Here is a 24384-nt window from a genome sequence, read left to right as displayed (position 1 = left end):
ATATATATATATATAAGTATTTGGACACTTGACCATTACACCACCAGGGACTGTAATGACATTGTAATCAAATACATATACTTTAATATGGAGTTGGTCCCCCTTTTGAAGTGATACCAACTTCTACTCTCCTTGGAAGGCTTTCCACAAGTTGTTGGATTGTTTCTGTGGAAATTTGTGCCCATTCATTCTGTAGAGCATTTACGAGGTCAGACAAGAAGGCCTTGCTCGTTATCTCCGTTCCAGTTTATTCCAAAGATGTTTGATGGAGTTGAGGTCAGGGCTCTGTGTGGGGGGTCAGTCAAGTTCTTCCACACCAAAGTTATCAAACCACGTCTTTGTAGTCCTTGCTTTGTGCATTGGGGCACAGTCATGTTTGAATAGAACAGGGCCTTTCCCAAACTGTTGCCACAAAGTTGGAAGCATAGCATTGTCTAGAACAGGGGTAGGCAACCTGCGGTTCTCCAGGTGTTGTGAAACTACAAGTCCCAGCATGCTTTGCCAGTAGATAACCAGCAGATAGGTGGCAAGGCATGCTGGGATTTGAGGTTTCACAACACCTGGAGAGCCGCAGGTTGCCTATCCCTGGTCTAGAATGACTTGGTATGCTGAAGCATTAAGTTTTCCCTTCACTGGAGATAAGGGGCTTAGGCCAAACCCTGAAAACAGCCCATTAGATTATCCTTACTTCAAAGTTGGCATAATGCAGTCAGGCAGGTAACGTTCTCCTAGCATCCGCCAAATGAGCAAAAATGAGTAAAATTACATTATCATCATCACCTATTTATATAGCGCCACTGATTCCGCAGCCGCTGTACATAGAACTCATTCACATCAGTCCTTGCCCCATTGGAGCTTACATTCTAAATTCCCTAACATACACATACAGGGAGAGAGACTAGGGTCAATTTTGATAGTAGCCAATTAACCTACCAGTATGTTTTTGGAGTCTGGGAAGAAACCGGAGCACCCGGAGGAAACCCACGCAAACACGGGGAGAACATACAAACTCCACACAGATAAAGCCATGGTCGCGAATTGAACTCATGACCCTAGCACTGTGATGCAGTAGTGCTAACCACATAGCCACCATGCTAAGTGGTTTACATTATAAAAAGTTTCTAACATGGTTTCTCCCTCTTCCTTCTCTGACGTTCCCTTTGAGTCTACTAAAGGCTGTGTTATGTGGCTTTTCTGAGCAGGGTGTCCGGTGCTCCCATTTCGCATGGCCTGACTAATCTGCCGGCATTTACCTCCACAGTTGGGATGCAACGACACGTCTGCATTCTATCCATAGTGTTTTCGGAGAGCCATAACTCCTTTAGTCGCTCCCACATTGCTTTTCAGTTTTGTTTTGTTTTTATTTTAAGAAGAAGACTCGCCCATCTGGCTGTCAAACAGAGAAACGAGATTTGTCACTCCACAGAACACATTTCCACTGCTCCACAGTCCAGTGTAGGTGTGCCTTACACCACACCATCGACATTAGTCTTGATGATGTGAGGCTTGCATGCAGCTTGTCAGCCATGGAAACCCATTCTATTAAGCTCCCGCCACAAAGTTTTTGTGCTTTCATTAATGGCAGTTGAAGTTCGGATCTCTTCAGCTGTGGAATCAGCAGAGCGTTGGCGACTTTTATGCACCATGCACTTTAGCAGTTGTTGACCCCGCTCTATGATTTTACATGGTCTTCAACTTTGTGGCTGAGTTGCAGTTGTTCGTAAGTGCTTCCACTTTTTTTATAATATCACTTACAGAATATCCAGCAGGGATGGAATTTGGCATCCTATCACAGTACCACGCTTAAAATCACTGAACTCGTCAGAACGACAACATTTTGTATCACAAATGTCTGTAAATGGAGACTGCATTGCTCGGTGCTTCATTTTATACACCTGGCAACTGGTCTGATTGAAACGCCTCAATTCAATATTTAACAGGTGTGGGCAAATACGCACTTCTTGGGAATAAAAATATACATATTTAAATAAACTGTTGGCTTTTAAAATGGAAAATTAGGACAAGTCCACTTTAATATAGTTGTGCTTACAGTAACCAATCGGAAGTAATTATTGTGAAGTATGAGTGTAGCCTGTAGAGAGTGGTCTCTGTATTTCACTCCCTTTTCATGTCCCACACTGGTTGTGTGGTATATATAATTAACTGTAAAGATAGAAAACTTTTTAGAATGCTTTAGTCTTACTGAAGCTTATGCTGGTAAAAAATATGTTCACTATATGTTGTATGTTATCATCATCATCATCATCATCATCATCATCATCATCATCATTTATTTATATAGCGCCACTAATTCCGCAGCGCTGTACAGAGAACTCATTCACATCAGTCCCTGCCCCATTGGAGCTTACAGTCTAAATTCCCTAATATAGACACACAGACTGACACACAGACTAGGGTCAATTTTTGATAGCAGCCAATTAACCTACCAGTATGTTTTTGGAGTATGTTATATAGTGCTGGTTAACTTAAGTGAAACCTGGGGCACCACCTTTTTGCTTTCTATTTCTATACCTCACGCATTTAGGGTGATGTCACACTGGCGTTTTTCCAGCTACAAAAGTGCTAATGTTCATAGAGCTCAAATAGCTACCGTTGACGCATTGAGGTGAATGGGGGAACGCTCATCCTGTTACACGGCAGCGATTACGCTCAGTAGACATTGCATGCAGTGTCTTCAAAACTTAATTTTTCCTGTGTGACTGGGAAAGAATGTTTTCCATTCACTTCTTCAGTGTTTCAGTACATAGGAGTTTGGACGCTACACCACCCTTTATAGTTCACTTTGTGAAGGTCCATGTGCACTTTTTAGAACTGTAAATTTAATCTAAAGTATTAAAAAGTAATTTTTAATACTTTATATTATTGTGTTTTGACAATAGTTAGGTCTTTGTAAGTAACATAGGCACAGATCAAATTTTAACACTTTTGAAACTGTAATGCTGTCATTTATGGATATAAATATAGCAGACTGTAGATGAAGCATCCATGATGCATACAATGTGCCATGTCAGTGGTTAGGAGTAATTTATGGCAGGGCGGCACTTAGTCTATTATGATTCAGGGAACAAAGGAGGCAGCTTTGTGCTTATTATTAGCACCTATTACAGGTATGTTAATGACAGGTTTACACTACATCTTCCTAAACACTGTGTTGCTCTTGGGCGGAAACTCGCCTTAGGAATGGAACAGCAAGGGCTTCCATGTGACTACATTTAACATAGTGACAAATTAGCTGCAGCGCCTGGCTATTCTGGGAAGTGTCTCTTGCTCTGTGTTCTCCTTTCTTGGTGTTTTTTTATAGAAGTATTGTAACAGCAGCCATTTATCATTCTTATAAAGGCTAGTGTGATTTCCAGGAAGGTGTTTATTGTGAACCTAAACATCTACTCACATTACTAGTCAGGACTGGGCTGAGTATAAGTCACCATTAGTTGTTCAACTACAACGTCCAATGTGCTCCAGGACCGCTTCAGATCGTCTACCTCCACGTTGTATCAGCTTGTGCATGTATTGAACCTACAGTTTGGAATGACTGGGATGCCCCCTCTCCCCCCCAAATAAAATATAGAATCTATAATAAATTACATGTTCCCACCTCTGACCATTGTATTGTACCATAGCACTTTGATTCAATTTTACTGAGCCATTGAACCCACACAGACAATATTTTAGCCACCATAACAATCTTAGAGTTTCCAGCTTTTTAAAATATTTTGTAGTGTTGCTCAAAACTTTGCTGCTTGCCCTTCTGTTCCACGGGAGGTTTCTCTCCTCTCTGAACTTGCCTTAGGACACCTCTGTTATAGTTTGACAGGTGTCCCGTCCCAGTCAAACTCCCCACCTGCCACTGTCCTTGGAACAGGTCATCCATGAAGGAAATGTGAGATAATATCTCAAGGACATTTTTTGCTGAATAAATATTTTATGTTTTGCATTGTAAATATTGCTCATCTTCTAAAGACTATGGATTATGAATAAATGTTAAAAATGACATCTAACATGCAGAATAAGTTGAATTGTATTCTGAATTTGATCTATATTAAAAATGAAGGACATTTCCAGGGGCAAATCCTTAAAATTTGGGACTGTACCTAGAAATTAGGGACAGGTGGCAACTATGGTCATATTAAATTCCAAAACACTTGTATGTATACACAATACTAATCGCCAGTTCAATCTCCATCTGAGGTCTCTTCCAATTACCACTAAAAGTGATCTAGGAGGAACCAGTTTCAATTACACAATAATACAGTATAAGCCTTTTACAACATTCCTTAAACAATCCATTGCTGTATGATCTGGGATGTCTTCACAGTTATTGTAGGTGAAGTGATCATGACTGTGTGTGTGTGTGTGACATCACAAAGCATCCTCTGGTATTCATTATTATACTGAACCTGTACTTTTTGTATTTTTGTATATTTTAAAGGTTTAAAGTGTTTCTTTTGATGGAGGTCTTGCAAAAGCTTTCAATTTGTTTACATTCTATGGCCAAATGTTAAATTTGCTTAATAACAAATGTGTGTCTATGTAATGTATTATATAAAATGTTTAGATTGTGTTTTATGTTGTTTCTCTGTTTCTCACATCCAGGAAGTAAGTGTTCTTCTGAAATCATATCCTCAATCCCAGAATGCTTTGGCAAAAAGTACTGTTTTCAGTTTCCTGTACTTGCATTCTCTGATTTGACTATACAGCTAGACACAAGAAAGCACTCAAACTTTTTTTTTTTTTGTCCTCCAACTATAGTGGTAGAACTTTTTTATAGAATCAAAATACTGGAACTTCCTTTAGTCAAATGCTGATTATTATTTGCTTTCAACCATCTGATCAGCCAATGACATGCATCAATGTACTTGTCCGACATGGAAATCCCCCCCCCCCCCACCCAAAAAACAAAACAAAACACAGTGGTCATTTTAACAAAGACTGGTCTGTTCTGCTATGATTTGATTGCAGCTACTTCGCAAGCCCAGCACGCATCTATCCTTGAACTCTATATTCATAGTTATGTCTAAGCACGGCCTACTTTTATTCTCATGGCCTCCAACGACCCTTGTCATCTACCGTACCTGATGAAACTCTCACTCAGGTTTCTAATCTTCAAATTCTGTCAGAAAACCATTATTTTTTTTTAGTAGAGCATTCTCTACTCCCACCTATATTACTAACTCATACATCCACTACCTTCCCATTTTCCTCCCACTCTCCTATCCTTTCTTCCCCTTTTCCACTAGATTGTAATCTCTCGCAAGCAGGGCTCCCCCAAACCATTGTTTTGAAATCTGCACGTATTTTGTCGATCATGTATATCCCTGTTTTATGTACACTCTATTCTGCCCACAGTCCCCTACTGTGTCAATGAATAGTAGTAATATAACATGTTTTAAATGTAGGTGTTCTGTTATCAATGTATTGAATAGATAAAAATATGTGAAGGATAAAAAATTTGAACAACGTTTTACACCCTCTTGTGAGGTTATTCCTAATGTTTGAAATTCTGTTTACACCCTGAATTTAATTAATCAAGTTACTGTAATAAAGTTGTCAAAAGCAGCAATTTTGTTTCTATAGACAGACACTTAAGTATTTCAGTGGGATTCACGAACTCCTTTCCATGCATGTAGCTCCCGTATTGAGTTGGCTGTTGCTCTGTGATTGTCAGTGTCCTGTCCTGGTCTCCTACCCGGCTGCTGTGTGGAGTTCAGAACATACATAATCAGCTTTTACCAGAGGCTTACACTTCACAGGCGCCTGTGTTTCCCTGGTCAGGCTGGGATTAACCTGCTTTATATGCAACATTAATAACCCATGGCCATCCCTGCTCTTTCTCTCTGCAGGTGAGGGCCCCAGCAGATAGATCAAGTCTCTTGGGTGATCAAGAGCCGAACAATAGACCTTTTCACAACGGCTGGTGTGGAAGCTGCTCTCTAGGTAGAGAGCCATCATGGCTGACGTAGATCCGGATACACTACTGGAATGGCTGCAGATGGGACAGGGGGACGAGAGAGACATGCAGCTTATTGCCTTGGAACAACTCTGCATGCTGCTGCTCATGTCTGATAATGTGGACCGATGCTTTGAAACGTAAGTTACCAAAATCCTGTTACTCCTCTTTAATACTGATAAATATATTTGCCATGATTTGCAGACTTACTATTGGTCTTGGCTTATCAAATCCCGATATTGCAGCTTTGCATAAATATTCTGTGTTTCCTACTTTATTCTGCTCATGGAATTTTTTTTTTTGTTGAATAGGATTTAATGCCTATTGTTACAAACTATCTATTTAGTTGATTCTTCAAAAGCAAAAAGTGTAATTCCTGCTGCAGTGCATCTGACTTGGTGTTGGTCCCTAAACATTTTCAGAACACCTTACCATGTTATTGCAGTCTTGTTTCCTAGTCATTGCGTGTGTGGTGCCAGCCTGCTAACTAATTAACATTTTCTAAAGTATGCAGACGCTGATTTTCGTCTTATGTTCATCAATTCTGAAGTAATGCAACATTGCATTAATTAAGCAATGTTTAATATTGTTGTCATTCTAAAATACCACTTTTGTTTATTATTCTTAATGCGCCAGTATCAGCAATGTTTGTCTTGCAAGTCACTTAAGTGCCATGTAAACTTTTCAAATCCAGAGTAGATGGTAGTGTTGTGTTCATAGCCAGGGCCGTAACTAGAGCTGTGCGATAGGGGCGACCGCAATGCTGAAGGGGGGCGCAGTTTAGGAATATTTTAGTTTCGTTTGGCTAAAATTGATGTCTAGGGAGGCGGCATTAGTCTTTCTCGCCCTAGGCGCTAGAATTCTAAGTTATGTCTCTGTTCATAACTATTAGCCATGTTAGTCTGGTGGCTGGCTCGTAGGCCTCCAGTTTGCCATAAGGTGTATGATGTCTGCACCTTCAGAGAAGTGCTGGCTGAACACACTCTGTCATCTCTTTGTTTGCCATAATTGTTGGAATACAGGGGTCTGTGGCCAGTTTGACTATATAGTTATACAACTACACACAGCCAGTTTGGTTTCCACCATCAGGTGACTTTAATTTACTGGCTTATATATGTCATTGTTCAACTATTACTAAATATCATGCTATAGGTTTCTAAAACAGTCTGTGCTTTTTAGCTGCATCTTTATATCATTGAGCAGAATAGTTTACTTTTTTTTGCCAGAATAATACAGTATATCTGTACTTGAAGCAATTGTATGGGTCCTAATTGGGACCATTCCTAGGGTAATTAAAATAAACAACTTTGGTGATATGAAGACGTGCTTTTCTACACTGACAGCGGTGCATGCTGGTGCGCAGGGTATCTGTCTGGAGAACACAATCTGTGCAATTCTCTGTTGTTCGCAGTTCTACCTGTACTTAAAAAAGAACAATGTTTAGTAGGATATTACTGTGTTGAGCTTACCTGTTAATTCATATTTTTATGCATTGTTCTTTTTATTTATTTTAATTTGAAGCGCATCTTCTGCCTTATAAAGCTCAAGTGATTGATTTCTGAATCTGGTATTTGTTAAATGGAAACTTATGTCGCTCCTCACTTTTTTTTAAATTCCATATATTTTTTCCCTCCATCAGTCTCTCTCTCGTTTTTCCTCGTTTTTCCTCATGTCTCAATATGTCTCAATCTCTTACCAGTTTGTTTGCCTTTGTGATTCTTGATATACTGTACAATTTGATATACGTTTCTTGATACAGGTTGCAATATATTATGCTTCTGTGACTGAGTATTATTTCTGAACATTGCATTTAGGTGCACATGTGCACTAAATCATACCAACCAATCAACAGGCGTCATGGAAAGGCTTCACCTGTGGTCTGCTGTTTCCTGTTCCTCGTTGATTTCACTTATGTTAATTCTCTGCTTTGTTGCAGAGAATGAGACTGAAGGGGGCAGTGACCTCCGTGGCACGTGACCTACCCTCTGCACAGTGCAGGAGGTCACACAGCATACCAGAAGAGGAGGAGGGAGTGCATTGTGCTCTCTCTCCTTCCTCTCCAGGCTCAATCTTTAAAAGTAAGCCGAGGAGAGAAGTCATGTGGGGGAAGTGTAAGAGGCATGTGGCAAGGTCTATATGGCATGCTGGCACGTGGTTGAGGTTTGATTGACATGTGGGGGAGGTCTAGTCTGAATCACATGTAAGGGGCATGTGGGGGAGGTCTGAGTGGAAATTGGGGGCTGTTTTGGATCAAGTGAGCGGCATGTGGGGGCATTATTTTGGAGTGAGTGATGTGGGCGTTCCAAGGCTGTTTTCAGGAAGTTTTTTCATTGTTGAAATTAAGGGCAATGTGCCACTCTTTTGATGGTTGGAGAGCTGCGCATACTGCTCTCCTGTATATCAGGTTGCCTGTAACTGCTTTTGTACATAGTAGACACTGAAAGCAAATGTCTAGTTGGTTGGTAGATATGTTTTAGTGTTAATTTGCACCTAACTGCTATTTTATGCTGTGTTCTCTTGAAACTCTCCTCCCAAGCTTGCCCCAACACGGCGGCCTCCCTCTACAACCACACCCTCACCTCCGCTCTTTATGTGCCCCTACTTATTCTGTCCACCTTTGTTACTCCAGACCCCAACTGTGGCACTCCAAATTCACGTGCTTCCTCCAAAAATGTACTTGTACCACTGAACGCCACTGGAGAAAATCTTGTTCCCTTGCCGATTTCCTCCACTTTAAGTTTATCCTCTCATCTTACAGTTCCGCCCTCTCACTCTCTGAACAATATTTCTTTAAATCCCTCATCTTCTCACAGTCCTCTAACTCCTGCCGCCTTTCCACTACTCTCTCCTTTGTCCCAAATATTCATTCTAATGCGAAATCCAGCTGCTTCCAGCTAAGTAACAATGCTTGCATTCGGCCCTTCTTCTCCCAGGATGCCAGCAAATCTCTCGTCCACTCTGGTCATCTCCTGCTTGGACTACTGTAACCTTCTCCTTTTTCTCCTTCACTATTCTCATCTTGTTCCTCTTTGATCTGTACTCAACGTGACTGCTAGACTTATCTCTCTTTCTCACCGCTCCACTTCTGTTTGCTGAATATCCCTCACCCTTTCAGCCTCTCTTTAGCTGTGCTTTGAGATAACTGAGTTATACTGTTTATAGTTAATTGTACTGTCCTATTGTTTGTTCCTGTATGGTGCTACAGATACTTTGTGGTTCCCTATAAATAAAAATGAATAATAATAATAATGTTAGTAAATGTCCCTCATTGTCCTTACTGTTCACATTGTGTACCTTATGTTGCATATATTTCTTGTTTTGACTTTGTTTACTCATGCTGATTTCTTATTTATTTCCTATGCCTCAGAGGCAGCATGTGAAATATATTGTATTACCCTCTCCTGTTGGAGCTGGAGAACGTTTAAGTATTTATGCTAAGCAGCTGTTTTCAGAGGTTGAATAATGGCTTGCACAGGTTTTTCAGTAGTTACTCTTTCCTGTAGGAGAACCATTAATGGCCACATACAGCCTTTTCACCCCCAATCTAAAACTGCCTTTTTCTCCCTCCACTCTTTAATTGCAACTCTGCTTGTCAGGTGTATGTGACAGTTCTAGTACTGACTAAAGCAATGTAGACTTTACTATGTAAACATATAACAATGAACTGATATTGTATTTTAACTGATCTATTTCTGCATCTAAACTGGAGAACATGTTAATGTTTAGCTGGAATACATGCATCTGAATGTTAGGTGAAAATGTAACAGTATTTTCTGCAGGGCTTTGGTTGTTTAAGCTGCAGATGGAAAAATAAGGATAATCTCTTTTAGGAATGAAGTCTGGATTAATGAGAACTGGAATGTGTAGAGGGAGATATAGGGTGATGGGGAAACATGCTTTTTTTTCACACACAAATTGTATATATTTCTGACTTCTTTATCTAAACCTTTGTTAAAGGGCATACAAAGGATAGTTTCATTCATATATATATATATATATATATATATATATATATATATATATATATATATATATATAATTTATTTTTGATCAACATTTTACGGGCCTCACTTATGGAGCACAAACTGGGTGAAAAACAGCACAAAAACCTATGTTGGTGGTGCCGGGCACCTCAATTTACACCTGTCTGCCAAAGAGTATGGTGTTTTTTTTGGAGCAAGATGGCAATGTTTGTGGAGGAATGAAATTATGAGAGCCGGGGTATCCCGTTGCAGAGTAGATGCACTGGTGCGCCTTGTTTTACGGATCAGTGTAAATGTGAAAAATGAATGAGGTTATTAACATGAGATAAAGTGGTGCATTTCCAGGGGCTTTCATTACTGCACAGAACTGCGCACAGTCATTTACACTTGCCAGTAGAGCCTGACTTTTGCACTAGTGCTGAGATGACGTAGAGCATAACTCATCTTGCACGATTTTGTGCATTGTAATGTACTGCACATAATGTAATGTACATAACACTTCTTGCACGATTTTATGCATTGTAAATTAAATTCTCTGTGTGTAGAAAGGGTTGTTCATGTGCTGATACATTTTTTGATCTGGCTAAACATTGAACTCCATTTAAAATATGGTAGTGTATTCAGCCTGATTATTGGTAAAATTTGAGGTCAATAGCTATAACAATGTGTTTTTTTTAAAAAAAAGGCTTCACATTTCATGAACACTCCTTGCTATGTTTTTCTTCTGGTGTTTAAACCGAGTAAATTTGTTATTAAGTGTTTATCATAAGGAAAGTTTGATCATATTTATATAAAGCTTTAAATCTATTTACATAATCTGTTGAACGCACTGTGGCAACACACTATTGTCAGATAGAAAACCACCTGTACATATGTCTTCAAAGTTTAAGTATATCCCTACTAAATACATCTTAAAGGTTTTGTGTTGGTTTAAAAATAAGTTGTACTAAATTCCCAATAACAACTACAGCGAGGATTTGACACCGCATCTCTAGTTGAATGTCTTTATTGGCATATCTCCTCTGCTACGGAGAGAGCCGGCCATGCTGAAGGTGTTTGGCAGAGTTCCCATGCTAAATGGGGCAGATGGTGAGGGTCTTAGGGGAAGAACCCCCCCCCCCCACCTGCAAAATTATTCTTTTATGTTATGCATATTTATGAATTGATCACACACAACTGACCTCCAATCATCAAATTCACTGCTAACCCTCTTGTCACCTTATGTATTGTCCAGGTGTCCCCCACGCACTTTCCTGCCTGCTCTTTGCAAGATCTTTCTGGATGAGAGTGCCCCTGACAATGTGCTTGAGGTCACTGCCCGTGCTATTACATATTACCTGGATGTGTCGGCTGAATGTACCAGGCGAATTGTGGGAGTGGAAGGAGCTATTAAAGCACTTTGCAATCGACTTGTGGTGGTAGAGCTTAATAACCGTACCAGTCGGGATTTGGCTGAGCAGTGTGTGAAGGTGAGAGGTTTGGTCCATAAAAGCTATTCAAGAGAGCTAACTCATTCAATTTGAAAGCACTGTAGCTTGGGGCTAAGGAGTGGTACATAATTATATGATCATTTTACTCTAAAAAATATTAAATGCATTGTCTTTAAATTCAATGGCTCACTGCCTGCATGTAATATTATATATACCATTGAAATATCCAGAAAAAGTAAAAGAAAACACAAATTTTAACTTTCATTCTATGGACACAAATAAAGACAAAATTCTTCCTTACTCCAAAATGTGAACCTGATTCCACCCTAGAACCCGGGCAGCCCCGCAGCACGCCACATCACAATTTAATAGCTATATTTATTGTATGTAGATAGCGACATTCAATTAATTACTCTGAATGGCAAGCAGTTCTTTGAAATTCATAATATTTTCTTCACCAGGTGCTGGAGCTGATCTGTACGCGTGAATCAGGAGCGGTGTTTGAAGCAGGTGGCCTGAATTGTGTCCTAACTTTCATACGGGACAGCGGGCATCTTGTTCATAAGGATACCCTGCATTCAGCTATGGCAGTAGTGTCCCGGCTCTGTGGGAAAATGGAGCCGCAAGATGCCTCTTTAGAAACGTGTGTAGAGTCTCTTTCCAGTCTTCTGAAACATGAGGACCATCAGGTGATTGTACAGACTTTAGCTCAGAATAATTGTGTGCTGAGAAATGTTTTGTTTACAGGATTGCAAGGATTATATAGCTATTTCATAACATTATTTTTTGTTGTTTAAATGCATGTAGGTGTCAGATGGTGCCCTGCGTTGTTTCGCTTCTCTAGCGGATCGGTTTACACGCAGAGGTGTGGATCCAGCACCGTTAGCACAGCATGGACTCACTGAAGAACTATTGTCACGTATGGCTGCAGCAGGTGGTACAGTGTCAGGTCCTTCTTCAGCTTGTAAGCCAGGACGTGGCACTAGTGGTGGCCCTTCAACTTCTGGAGACTCCAAAATCAGCAACCAAGTCTCTACAATAGTCAGCCTTTTGTCTACACTGTGCCGAGGATCACCTGTTGTGACACACGTATGTTGTAATGAGAAGCACTTAGATCTAAGTTTCTGGAATTCTAAAATTTTATCGATTGTAAATGGGATTAATTTTTTCTAACAGGATTTGTTGCGTGCAGAATTATTGGACTCGATGGAGAGTGCTTTGCAGGGCGATGAGCGTTGTGTCCTGGATACCATGCGTCTTGTAGACTTGCTGTTGGTGCTACTGTTTGAAGGCCGCAAGGCTTTACCCAAATCTAGTGCTGGATCCACTGGCCGCATCCCTGGGCTGAGGCGACTAGACAGCTCTGGAGAACGCTCCCACCGGCAGCTGATTGACTGTATCCGTAGTAAGGACACAGATGCACTGATAGATGCCATTGACACAGGAGGTAAGTGTTAAAAGACCTGAGGACTTGTACCAGGGGCACGCTAATTAATGTGCACACTATTATTATTATTATTATTATTATTATTATTATTATTATTATTATTATTATTATTCTTATTTATATAGCGCCACTAATTCCGCAGCGCTGTACAGAGAACTCGCTTACATCAGTCCCTGCCCCATTGGGGCTTACAGTCTAAATTCCCTATCATACACAGACACACACACACACACACACACACACACACACACACACACACACACACACACACACAGAGACAGACAAATACACAGACTAGGGTCAATTTGTTAGCAGCCAATTAACCTACTAGTATGTTTTTTGGAGTGTGGGAGGAAACCAGAGCACCCGGAGGAAACCCACGCAAACACGGGGAGAACATACAAGCTCCTCACAGATAAGGCCATGTTCGGGAATTGAACTCATGACCCCAGTGCTGTAAGGCACAAGTGCTAACCACTTAGCCAAGAGTTCTGTTAACAGTTTCTAGAAGCCACAGAAATATAAAGAAAGATGCAACCTGCTTAGTTTACTCTATTTATGAGTCTGACTTTGGCAATAATGATTATTTTTGTAATAACAAATCTGGGCATATAAAATAGCCAGTAGAACATACTAAATGCGTTTTGAAGCTCAACAGATGTGTAAAGTGTTGTGGCAGGAATTGCTAATTTGACAACTAGAATAAATTGACTTATTTAATGTGGCTATTTATGATTTCATTTTTTTTTTATTTATTTTTTTATTCTCCAGCATTTGAAGTAAATTTCATGGATGACGTTGGTCAGACCCTTTTGAATTGGGCCTCTGCTTTTGGCACTCAGGAAATGGTGAGTCGTTTTTCTGTACAGTTAATAGAGGGAGTGAAGTTGTTTAACTACTAGTAACAATGTGGGGCCTCTTTTAGGTGGAGTTCCTATGTGAGCGAGGTGCTGATGTTAACAGGGGTCAGAGGTCATCTTCTCTACATTACGCTGCTTGCTTTGGACGACCTCAGGTGGCAAAGGTAGGAAGTTATGAAAGTGATACAAATTCAACATTTGCTTGAGCCCATCATACGGAAATGGGACCGCTCCGTCACATGGCTTTAGGAAACCTTTCCAGGGCAGCCACAAAGCAGCAGCTGCCAGATTAATCTGGAGAACTGAGCATAATGCAAGAAAAAGGGAATACAAATCTTATCTATTAGTGACCAATGTCATAAATGGCATTTTTCTGTATGAATGATATGTGTATAGATTTACAAATAGCAAGTTAATGGTTCATTTTGTGAAGATTTAAAGAATTTGTTCTAAAAATGTAGTTTAACTGCTTACAAAGGCGACTTCCAAATGAAATAGTAGATTTTTACTCACCGTAAAATCAATTTCTCTGACTTCATTGGGGGACACTGCAAGACATTGGAATATATATGATATTCTACTACAAAATGTTTAGCTGTAGATAAATACAAATGTACAAAAATGAGCAGTGTCTAGTACATAAAAATATAGGTACACATGAAATAAATCACTTGTGGAGTATAGGAATGCTAGATAGATGTTATACAAAAACACATAAAAAACCCATAAAAATGAGGTATCCTGTATAAGTAGTGCCCTCATAGGGTGAAATCATGTGTTCAATAGTCTATAAATAAAGTTACAAAGTCTATAATGGTGGTCTTTAGTCAGATAGTGGTACTGAAGAAATGGTTTGCAAATCTTATAGCAATGTAGAAAGTGGTCTTGGACTTGTATGGTTTCCTGGAGAATTTTTTCTTCCAGCAAGGCGGTCCTTACCTCCCCTATGAGTATCGGGGGGCGGCCTTTTGGAGAAGCTTTGGTGTCTATATCAGCGAGTCAACAAGTAAAACAGATTTACACAGTTTGTACAAAATATAAAAATAAACAAAAGTAGAATACAAGGACAAGGAGCAGGAAGCCTTGTGTGACAGATGGCAAAGGCGAGAGAGTACGGATATAGCTAGTTCTGTACACATTAACTTTGCATTTACAGGCATAGATAAACTTGTGATTATACAGGTCAAAATCACGTGATTTGTAAAGAGTGAAACCTAGATATTTAAAGGATCTGATGTTCTACAGGCACCAGGACAGGCTATTTTTGGGATATTGAGATTCTTCTTTAGCTTGGCATGCGAGCTAAAGAGCATATAGTATGACTTGTTAGTGTTAAGAAGAATTCTGTTCTTGGTTTGCCAGGACTAAATATTTCCAAAGTCCATAGCAAAAGTTGTGTTATGTCCGTCGCAGTTCTGGCACTGTAATAAATGAGTATATCAGAGACAAGCATGTCAATTGCTAACAAAAAAAAATAATCAGATGTTGGAGTTGAAATTTACAGTCTGTTTCCTATTTGATAGCTTTTAACCCATGCTGTTATATTTGCAAAAAGCTAAGGGAGTGTAGTTTATCAAGAAGAAGGTTGTTGTTTACCAAATCAAATGCCATTGTTAAATCACTTAAAAACAGCACCTGAAAGGAGGCCCAAGTCCATGGACATATAAAATTGTCATTGGTTAGTTTAAGCGGGTAGGTGGTGGTACTGTGACCTTTGCAGAACCCGCATGATAGCTTGAAATTCTGAAGATATTTTACATTTATCATGTTGATATGTGTCTTTATTATATATATATATATATATATATATATATATATATATATATATATATATATTTATTTATTATAAAATGTGATTTCACTTCCAGACCCTTCTGCGCCATGGAGCCAACCCAGACCTGCGTGATGAGGATGGGAAAACTCCACTGGACAAGGCTAGGGAGCGTGGACACAGCGAGGTGGTCGCCATCTTACAGTCTCCAGGTCTGGTGAAAGTTGATATTTCAGCAACATTATCGATTTTGTAGATTGGCAGATATATTTGAGAGCTTCTTCGCAGGATGACTGCACAGGCCTGAAGTCCATGCAAATCAATCCTCTTGCTCACCTGGGCAATGTTTAATTCATTACGTTACAAATTTGTATTCATTCAGGATTGTGCTGAAACTGGGTCTCACAAACCTTACTTTGGTGTTTCAGGTGACTGGATGTGCCCAGTGAATAAGGGAGATGAAAAGAAGAAAAAAGACTCTAATCGGGAAGAAGAAGAGTGCAATGAGCCAAAGGGGGATCCAGAAATGGCTCCGATTTACTTGAAGAGGCTGCTGCCCGTTTTTGCCCAGACTTTTCAGCAGACCATGCTCCCATCAATCAGGTGCAGCTTATAAGCAGTTTATCTGCTCCATCAATGTGCATTCCATTCTTTTTATTGACCTTGTAACCTTTTTGTTTCTATCAATGACCCTGTTTTCCAGCTTTAGGAGAGGTAACTCCTTTGTTACAGAATTTCACTTTGCTACGTAAAATGGCAAGACTGATACCTGCTTTTCTGCCTTTCATAATTCCATTTGTACACATGCTTTGCTCTTGCTTTCTAGCTCTCTTAATTTGATGAATATAATTTTTTTTCTTTATTTCTATCCTTTCATTTGTTAGTGTTTGACTGACAGTGTTTTCCAGACATTTTTTTTTTTTTTTGTCATTTACTCATTAGTAAATATTTTTTCTCAATGAAATAATGTATGTTAGTAAGATCTTTTTCTTGCTCTTATATCCATTTCAAATTATAGGAAAGCCAGCCTTGCTCTTATCCGGAAGATGATCCATTTCTGCTCTGAAGCGTTGCTTAAAGAGGTATGCGACTCAGATGCAGGACACAATCTACCCACAGTCCTTGTGGAGATAACTGCTACAGTTCTGGATCAGGAGGTGAGTTCTTGCACTTCTCATTTCTTTAAATCTATGTATGCTTTCATATTTATCATTAGGAAGGCACAGTAATCCCAATAGGTGAGATATTAAGTGATTGGAGGCATTTTGTTTCTAACTGACATTGTTCTTTGTTTTAGGATGATGATGATGGTCACCTTCTAGCATTGCAGATTATCCGGGATCTTGTAGATAAAGGGGATGACCTCTTCCTGGACCAGTTAGCAAGACTGGGTGTTATAAGTAAAGTGTCAACTCTAGCTGGACCTACCTCTGATGATGAGAATGAGGAAGAACCCAAACCAGAGAAGGTTAGATAAGTTGTTAATTGGGTGCTGAAATTTCAAGATTGAGTTCTATCATATGGGCTTTGTTTGAGGCTGTTGGTTATATGTTCATTTTATATTCTGTGATTTTTAAGACTTGGGTCTGTTTTGGAGGATAGCGTTACCTATTGTCCTTTTTTTAATCTATACAGTTGTACTGCAATGGTGGCAAGCCTAACAATGCTTCTGATTTCTAGGAGGATGAGCCACAGGACGATGCCAAAGAACTGCAGCAGGGTAGACCATACCACTGGAGGGACTGGTCTGTTATCAGAGGACGGGATTGTTTGTATATTTGGAGTGATGCTGCGGCACTCGAGCTCTCCAATGGCAGCAATGGATGGTTCCGCTTTATTTTAGATGGCAAATTAGCAACCATGTACTCAAGTGGGAGTCCCGAAGGAGGTTCTGACAGCTCAGGTAAGTGAGAAGTGGAACTTAATCTTTGAGGAGGGCTTGCTTCTATATTATTTGTTTGTGTTGTGTACTTCCACAGTCCATAACTTCCCTTTCCTTGTTTACCCTGTGCACAGAAAGCAGAAGTGAGTTTCTAGAGAAGCTGCAGAGAGCACGGAGCCAGGTCAAACCCTCTACTTCCAGCCAGCCCATCTTGTCTATTCCTGGGCCAGGTAAGCTGACTGTGGGCAACTGGTCCCTCACTTGCTTGAAAGACGGAGAGATTGCCATCCACAACTCTGATGGTCAACAGGCAACCATACTAAAAGAGGACCTTCCAGGCTTTGTGTTTGAGTCAAACCGGGGAACCAAGCACTCATTCACTGCAGAGACTTCACTGGGTAAGTGAAAGTTTTGAATAGCAAGTTTTTCAGTTTTTTGATAGTTTGTTCATGAGGGTTGCTCACACTACTGTTAATACACACATGCAGAATACCCTAAGAAAATATTATAGAAAAATAAACAGTAACTAGAATAAATATTTTTTTTTCAATCTCCAACTCATCTTGGAATCTTAGGGGGGTATTCAATTGTTGCCGTTAACGCTCCCAATCGAGCGCTCTAAAAATATTAGCGTTAATACGGTAATTACTCGCTAGGGAGCTGCGAGATGAAATTCAGCGAGTAAACTACCGTATTAACGGTATTTACGCGCATATTACCATATAAACTGTAATATTTTTCGAGCGCTCGTTTTTTTTTTTGTTTTAGCGCGTTAAAAGCAACAATTGAATACCCCCCTTACACTTTTTCTAAAACTTTGTCCAATACCTTTGTGTTTCAGGGTCAGAGTTTGTTACTGGCTGGACAGGGAAGAGAGGTAGAAAGCTCAAGTCCAAATTGGAGAAAACCAAGCAAAAGGTATTGGATGCATATTAACAACAACTGTAGTGAATGAATATAACTGACCTTCTGCCACCTCCTGATTGTTTTTGTTTGTCAGGTGCGGACAATGGCAAGGGACTTGTACGATGATCATTTCAAGGCAGTGGAGAGCATGCCACGTGGTGTGGTGGTTACACTTAGAAATATTGCTACGCAGCTGGAGTCTTCTTGGGAGCTTCACACAAACAGACAGGTCAGTGCATACACTTCGGAGAATGTGTTTTTACACCTTAATGTATTGGGGATTTGTTTTTACTTTTCTGTATAATTTCTGGTTTTACTTTTGTGTTGGAAAAATTAGCTTGAACTGTTACTGGTGTCTGCATCCAACACCTTATTAAATCTCCCATAATCTTCAGATAGCCGGTTGTTGTCACAATCCCAGGCAAGTTGCAGATCTTTGGAAATTTTTTTTTTTGCTCTGTCATATAGTACATCTGGGGATCAAGTTATTGTGTTCTGTACTTATTTGTTTCTCATCTCTTGCAGTGCATTGAAGGAGAGAATACTTGGAGAGATCTAATGAAAACCGCTCTGGAAAACTTAATTGTGCTACTGAAGGACGAAAATACCATCTCTCCTTATGAAATGTGCAGCAGTGGTCTGGTGCAGGCTTTGCTTACTGTGCTTAACAATGTATGTAAAATTCTGTGGAATTGGTCCACATGACTATTTATTGTTAATTTTCAGGCTTGATGCTGGAATGTACTTGTAGGGCAAGTCGTTAGTGTCAAAGGAAGATCATTGCAAAATTTAGCAGCATGCTTTTCTAGTTCTTCATTCATCAGATTTTTTATTTTATGGTGGAAGGAAGTATGTGTGTGTGTATGTATATATGTGTGTATGTATGTATATATTGTATGTGTGTCTATATGTATGTGTATAAGATGACTTTTACTCACCGTAAAATCGATTTCTCTTACTCCATCGGGGGGCACTGCGAGACTTTAGGGTATAGTAGGCGGGACTAGGAGTTTAGGCACTTAGATTTGTTTTTCATCCCCTACTATGCCCCTTGTCTCCTGTAGCCTCAGTTTTGAGTAACCAAGCGTTTGAAAAAGAGGAGCCCTATTTTTTTATAACCATAGAATTCAAACAGAACTATTTACAGAGCAAGGGAGGGTGCGCAGTGTCCCCCAATGGAGTAAAAATCTTTGGTATGTTCCCAGTGTTTCGTAGTGTACCATTGGGGGACACTGCGAGACATTGGAGACATACCAAAGCTGCCTCTAGGGGAGGGAATGCTCTGGAACGACTGCATGCAACACTTTGCATCCAAAGCTCGCATCCGCGGATGCAAAGCCCTGCAACCTGTAGAATTTTTTCAAAAGGTATGGACAGATGACCATGTTGCCGCTTTACATAGCTGCTCCGCCGAAGCCCCATAAAGGGCCGCCCAAGATGTACCAACAGCTCTGGTAGAGTGAGCCTTTAACGATACTGGGACAGGTAGAGACGCTGGAACATAAGCCAATGTAATAGTGGACCTCATCCAGCAGGCAAGAGACTGCTTAGAAGCCGGCCAACCCTGCTTCTGTGCATCATAAAGAACAAAAAGGTCTTCTATCTTACGGACAGAGGCCGTGCAGTCAACATAACATTGAAGAGCATGAACCATGTCCAGCAACCGAAACTTATCACTAGAAGGAGAGGACGAAGGGCGGAAAGCAGGAACCACAATCTCTTTAAGTGGAACCTGGACACCACCTTCGGAACAAAGGAGGACTTGGTGCCAAGGACCACTCTATCCTCGTGGAAAATTAAGAAGGGAGAGTTACAGCAAAATGCTGCCAATTCTGAAACTCTATGAGATAGCTAAAAGGAACACCGTCTTCCAAGTGAGATTGCGTAAATCAACCGACTCCAGAGGTTAAAATGGAGTATGAGTAAGCGCATTGAGCACCAAATTGAAACCCCAAGGCTCCACTGGGTAAACAAAGGGTGGGGGGGGGGCTGCACATGAAGAACCCCCTGCAAGGGGGGTCTGAACATCCCTGAATGCTGCTAGTTTGCATTGAAGATTAATGGGGAGTGCTGAGACCTGAACCTTAAGGGACCCCAGATGGAGCCCCTTATCAAGGCCAGCCTGCATTAAAGCCAGCAGACGAGGAAGGCTAAACCTAGATGTGTGGAGACCCTGGGACTCGCACCAAAGAATGTATGCTTTCCAGACTCTGTGATATATGGTTGAGGAGGACAACTTCCTGGCCCTAATAGAGTTACCAATAACCTCCAGTGAAAAACCCCTGGCCCTGAGAATTAGGGTTTCAACAGCAACGCCGTCAAAGCTTGACGATCCATAGTGGCAGAGAAGAGGACCCTGAGCGAGAAGATTTGTTCGCACTGGCAGATGGAAGGGATGGGGAGTGGGGGCTGCTGCTGCCCGTTTCAAAATGTCTGAAAACCATGCCCTGCGTGACCAATGAGGGGATACCAGAATTGCGGGCACAATATATCCTGCGTTAGCATGGGTATCAGCGGGAACAGGTACACTAGCTGGAAGTGCCATGGAACTGTCATGGCATCTATGAATTCTGCTTGAGGATCTCGAGACTTTGAGCCGTATCGGGGAAGCTGATAATTTAGCTTGGATGCCATGAGATTGATCTCCGGCATGCCAGAGCGTTCCACTAGGAGAGCAAAGAAGTGTTTTATGAGAGACCATTTGCCTGGGTGAACCCTCAGCCTGCAGAGGAAGTCGGCCTTCCAATTTTTCATGCCTGGAATGAAAATGGCTGATATATTGGGAATATGCCGCCGCCCATACCATGATCCTGGCCATCTCCCGCACGGCCCCTACACTGCGAGTTTCCCCTTGGCGATTTAGATATGCCACGGCCGTGGCAGTGCCTGACTAAATCTGAAGAGGCTTCCCTGACAGGAATCTCTGTGCCTGCATCAGCGTCCTGTACACCGCTCTGAGTTCTAGGACGTTGATTGTGAGTGTGGCCTTCTGGGGGGATCAGAGACCCTGGAATCTCGGGGACCTTGTCACACCTCCACAGGTCTGTCGTGACTAAAGTCCATGTCCAGGCTCTAAGAGACTGACCCTTCTCCAGATTTTGTTTGTATAGCCACCACGCGAGGGAAAGGCGAGTGGGATGGGACAGGTGGATGATCTGCCTCTCTAAATGCACCTGGGAACCTAACCATTTCAGAAGAATCTCCCGTTGAAGTGGGCGAGAGTGGAACTGTGCAAAAGGCACTGCCTCGAACACTGACACGATCGTCCCCAGAAATTTCATGCAACTGAGGACAGAGACCTCTCTCTACCTCAGGATGGTCCTGGTTTTGCGCAAGAGTGTGAGGACCTTGTTTTCCGTTAAGTATACTCTGAGTCACTGTGTCGATACAATAACCCTAACTGTCAGAAAATTCTGGATTGCCTCCTGAAGTGCTCTGTGCCTGAGGAGACAAATGGGGGTTGCTATGGTGAAGAACCTCCGTTGCGGGAATTGGACTAGGTCTATGACATAGTCCCGAGACACAATTCCTTGTGTCCAAACATCTGTGGTGGATGCCCACCTCTGGCCTTGGTAACGAAGAAGCTGTGTCCCCACCACAGAATCCCCTGGGGAAAGAATGTCATGCAGTGGGGTTATCACCCAGTTACTCGCCTAACAGCACCCCTACCTCTGCTATATGCTTCCCTGGGGGCAGACGATTGGCCTCTGGACTGGGTTCCCCAGCCTCGGGCAAAGGAACGAAATAACCAAAACCGCCCCTGACGTGGTCTATTGGAGCCCATGGGTAGAGCACTGCACTTTCCTCCTGTAGCCACCTGAATAACCTTTTCCAACTTTGACCTAAACAGAGTAACCCCATCAAATGGTAAACCCTCTAAAGCTCACTTTGAGTCAGCGTCCGCTATCCAAGAGCGTAACCATAAGGTATGACGAGCTGCTATAATGAGGGCAGAGAATTTGGCATTTACTGACACAGCATCCATGGCTGTCTGGCCTACATATTCAGAAGTGTCTTGAAGATGCTCGGCCAAAGAGAATTTCCACACGTGGGACGTTGTCTCGAATACCCTTACCCAACTGTTCAGCCCATTGCTGAATAGCCTTGTTAGCCCAGGCAACCACCATCGTGGGTCTAAACATACTGCCTGCCACAATATAAGCTGAACGGAGGGCCTGATCGCACTCCTGATTGAGTTGGGTCCCTGAGTGAAACCCACTCGAGTGGGAATTGCCGAAGAGGAAGACAAACGTGTTGCGGGCTGTCAACTCTAGGGGAGACCTCTGAAGGGAGAGGGTGAAGTGACTTAAACTGCTTGTTTTGGCCTCTGACATGCATAGGATACCATAAACAAGGAGAACCCTGATGGGGCCGTGGGCTCCGGTTCTGCAAAATCTAAAGTATGTCTGATGCCCACAATGAGGTTATCAATATTATGAGCAGGGGCCAAATCTACAGAACTAAATAAGTCATCTTCTTGTAGATCAAAGTCTAATTCACCTTCCTCTACTGAGGAATGGTCTGAATCATGATCGCGGCCCTGAGTCACAGCAGAAATAATTATCTTGGCCCTGTGTGATACTGTAAGCAGCGTTACTCTTTCTGAACTGATTCGAACTGAGAGGATGTGACTGTGACAGCTAGTGATTGTATAATAGTGTGAGAAACGGGAACCTCACTTACCTCTGTGGACCGTAGCATCACCCGAGTGAGTTCCGCCATGGCAGTTGTTAGTGACTTAGCCCAAGGTGGTTCTTCCATAGCTGCTGCACCCTGAGCTGGACCGTGTCGGTCTTGGATCTCGGCTTCGCAAGCTGTGCAGCGAGCATCCTGGTTAGGCTGTCCAACAGATAATTTGGCATTACATTTGGCACATGTATAATGCAACGCAGACATACCAGAGGGTCTCTTGTTTTTAGACGTCCCCTTCTCAGACATCTTTAAAATGTATACAGATTAAATACAATTTAAAAAAGGAAATGTAGTCTTCTCTAAGTTTTGATAAGTCTGAGAGCTAGAGTCTGACTATAAGACAATTTTTTTTTTTACCAAGTCTCTATACTTGGTAAATTTTTGAAAGTACACCAATCCCAAGACACTGAAACAATAGTCCTGATTGTGAAAACAGCCTGAAAGGTATGACAATCGTTTCTATATATTACAATTAGAATACAACAATACCAGTTGAGAAGAGGCAGAGCAGAGGAACAGCGTGATGATCTCCATGTTTCAGAATCCAAAGATGGCTGCTTCCGCTCCATGAAGTATAGGAAGTAGGGACCTCCCTAAATATGGCTGCCTCCGATGTCTTTGTATGGCAGTCAGCGTGAAATGCCAGCACGCTTAGAATAATGTGCCCAGGTAGCGTGTGGAGCTTTGGAGTAAACGAATCGACTTCTGAGGAGAGCGATTGTTACTCTTTTCCCCCCCCGCTGCTAGTAGTCTAGGGAAGGGGGGACGTGCCAGTCGGATTGTCGCGCAGGGAGGGCGCTGCACACTCCCACGCGACTATGAATCTGTGCCTACGGTCGAGTGACCATTCCTAAATGGGGTACCTAAAGCCGTAATGGTGCAGAGGGAAGATATGGCCTCTGCTGCTCGTTTCTGGGGGAGGAATGCAGGCAACAGTGTACAAGTAAGTGAGCCAGGCTGCTGCTTACCTTCGTAGGGACCCAGAGTGACTAGAACCAACAGGCTATTCACCCCTCTGGGTCTTAGGATTGATCCCAGCGCTGCACCTGCAGAAAAATTTATAAGAAAAACGTGATAATCTACACCAGTATAGGCAGGAGCCTTTACCAACGTGACCTACCACCTAGGCACTTAAAAGAAACTGAGGCTACAGGAGAGGAGGGGCATTGTAGGGAAGGAAAAACAAGTCTAAGTGCTTAAACTCCTAGTCCCACCTACTATACCCCAATGTCTCGAAGTGTCCCCCAATGGTAGGAAAGAGGAAAAAAGAATAAAAATATATATATATATATATATATATATATATATATATATATATATATATATATATATATATATATATACACACACACACCTCTCATGGTTGGCACTCATTACTGTACAAGATAGCACACTGGTTGACACAGAGAAGAATCCAAAAGAAAAAAAGATCCTCTATATGAGCA

The 24384-nt window shown here is 41.5% G+C and overlaps 1 protein-coding gene across 3 annotated transcripts in view; it reads left to right on the top strand.

Annotated features, from left to right (window-relative positions):
• HECTD1 (HECT domain E3 ubiquitin protein ligase 1) overlaps positions 1–24384 on the top strand; it is a 77459-nt gene that overhangs the window by 6614 nt on the left and 46461 nt on the right. For all 3 annotated transcript variants that reach the window (XM_075192223.1, XM_075192222.1, XM_075192221.1), the window contains exons 2-17: positions 5862–6108; positions 11186–11420; positions 11843–12070; positions 12189–12470; positions 12558–12828; positions 13600–13676; positions 13754–13852; positions 15557–15671; positions 15888–16062; positions 16478–16616; positions 16757–16927; positions 17140–17362; positions 17476–17739; positions 18183–18259; positions 18342–18476; positions 18773–18919. In XM_075192223.1, the coding sequence (XP_075048324.1) occupies positions 5969–6108; positions 11186–11420; positions 11843–12070; positions 12189–12470; positions 12558–12828; positions 13600–13676; positions 13754–13852; positions 15557–15671; positions 15888–16062; positions 16478–16616; positions 16757–16927; positions 17140–17362; positions 17476–17739; positions 18183–18259; positions 18342–18476; positions 18773–18919 (2778 nt within the window). In that variant the 5' untranslated portion in view covers positions 5862–5968. The remainder of the gene's footprint in view (positions 1–5861; positions 6109–11185; positions 11421–11842; positions 12071–12188; positions 12471–12557; positions 12829–13599; positions 13677–13753; positions 13853–15556; positions 15672–15887; positions 16063–16477; positions 16617–16756; positions 16928–17139; positions 17363–17475; positions 17740–18182; positions 18260–18341; positions 18477–18772; positions 18920–24384) is intronic.

This window comes from Mixophyes fleayi, chromosome 12 (assembly GCF_038048845.1).
Source record: "Mixophyes fleayi isolate aMixFle1 chromosome 12, aMixFle1.hap1, whole genome shotgun sequence".
NCBI classification, from domain to species: Eukaryota; Metazoa; Chordata; class Amphibia; order Anura; family Limnodynastidae; genus Mixophyes; species Mixophyes fleayi.
The sequence above is the reverse complement of the archived record's forward strand: the minus strand, read 5'-3'. Positions and strand labels throughout refer to the sequence as shown.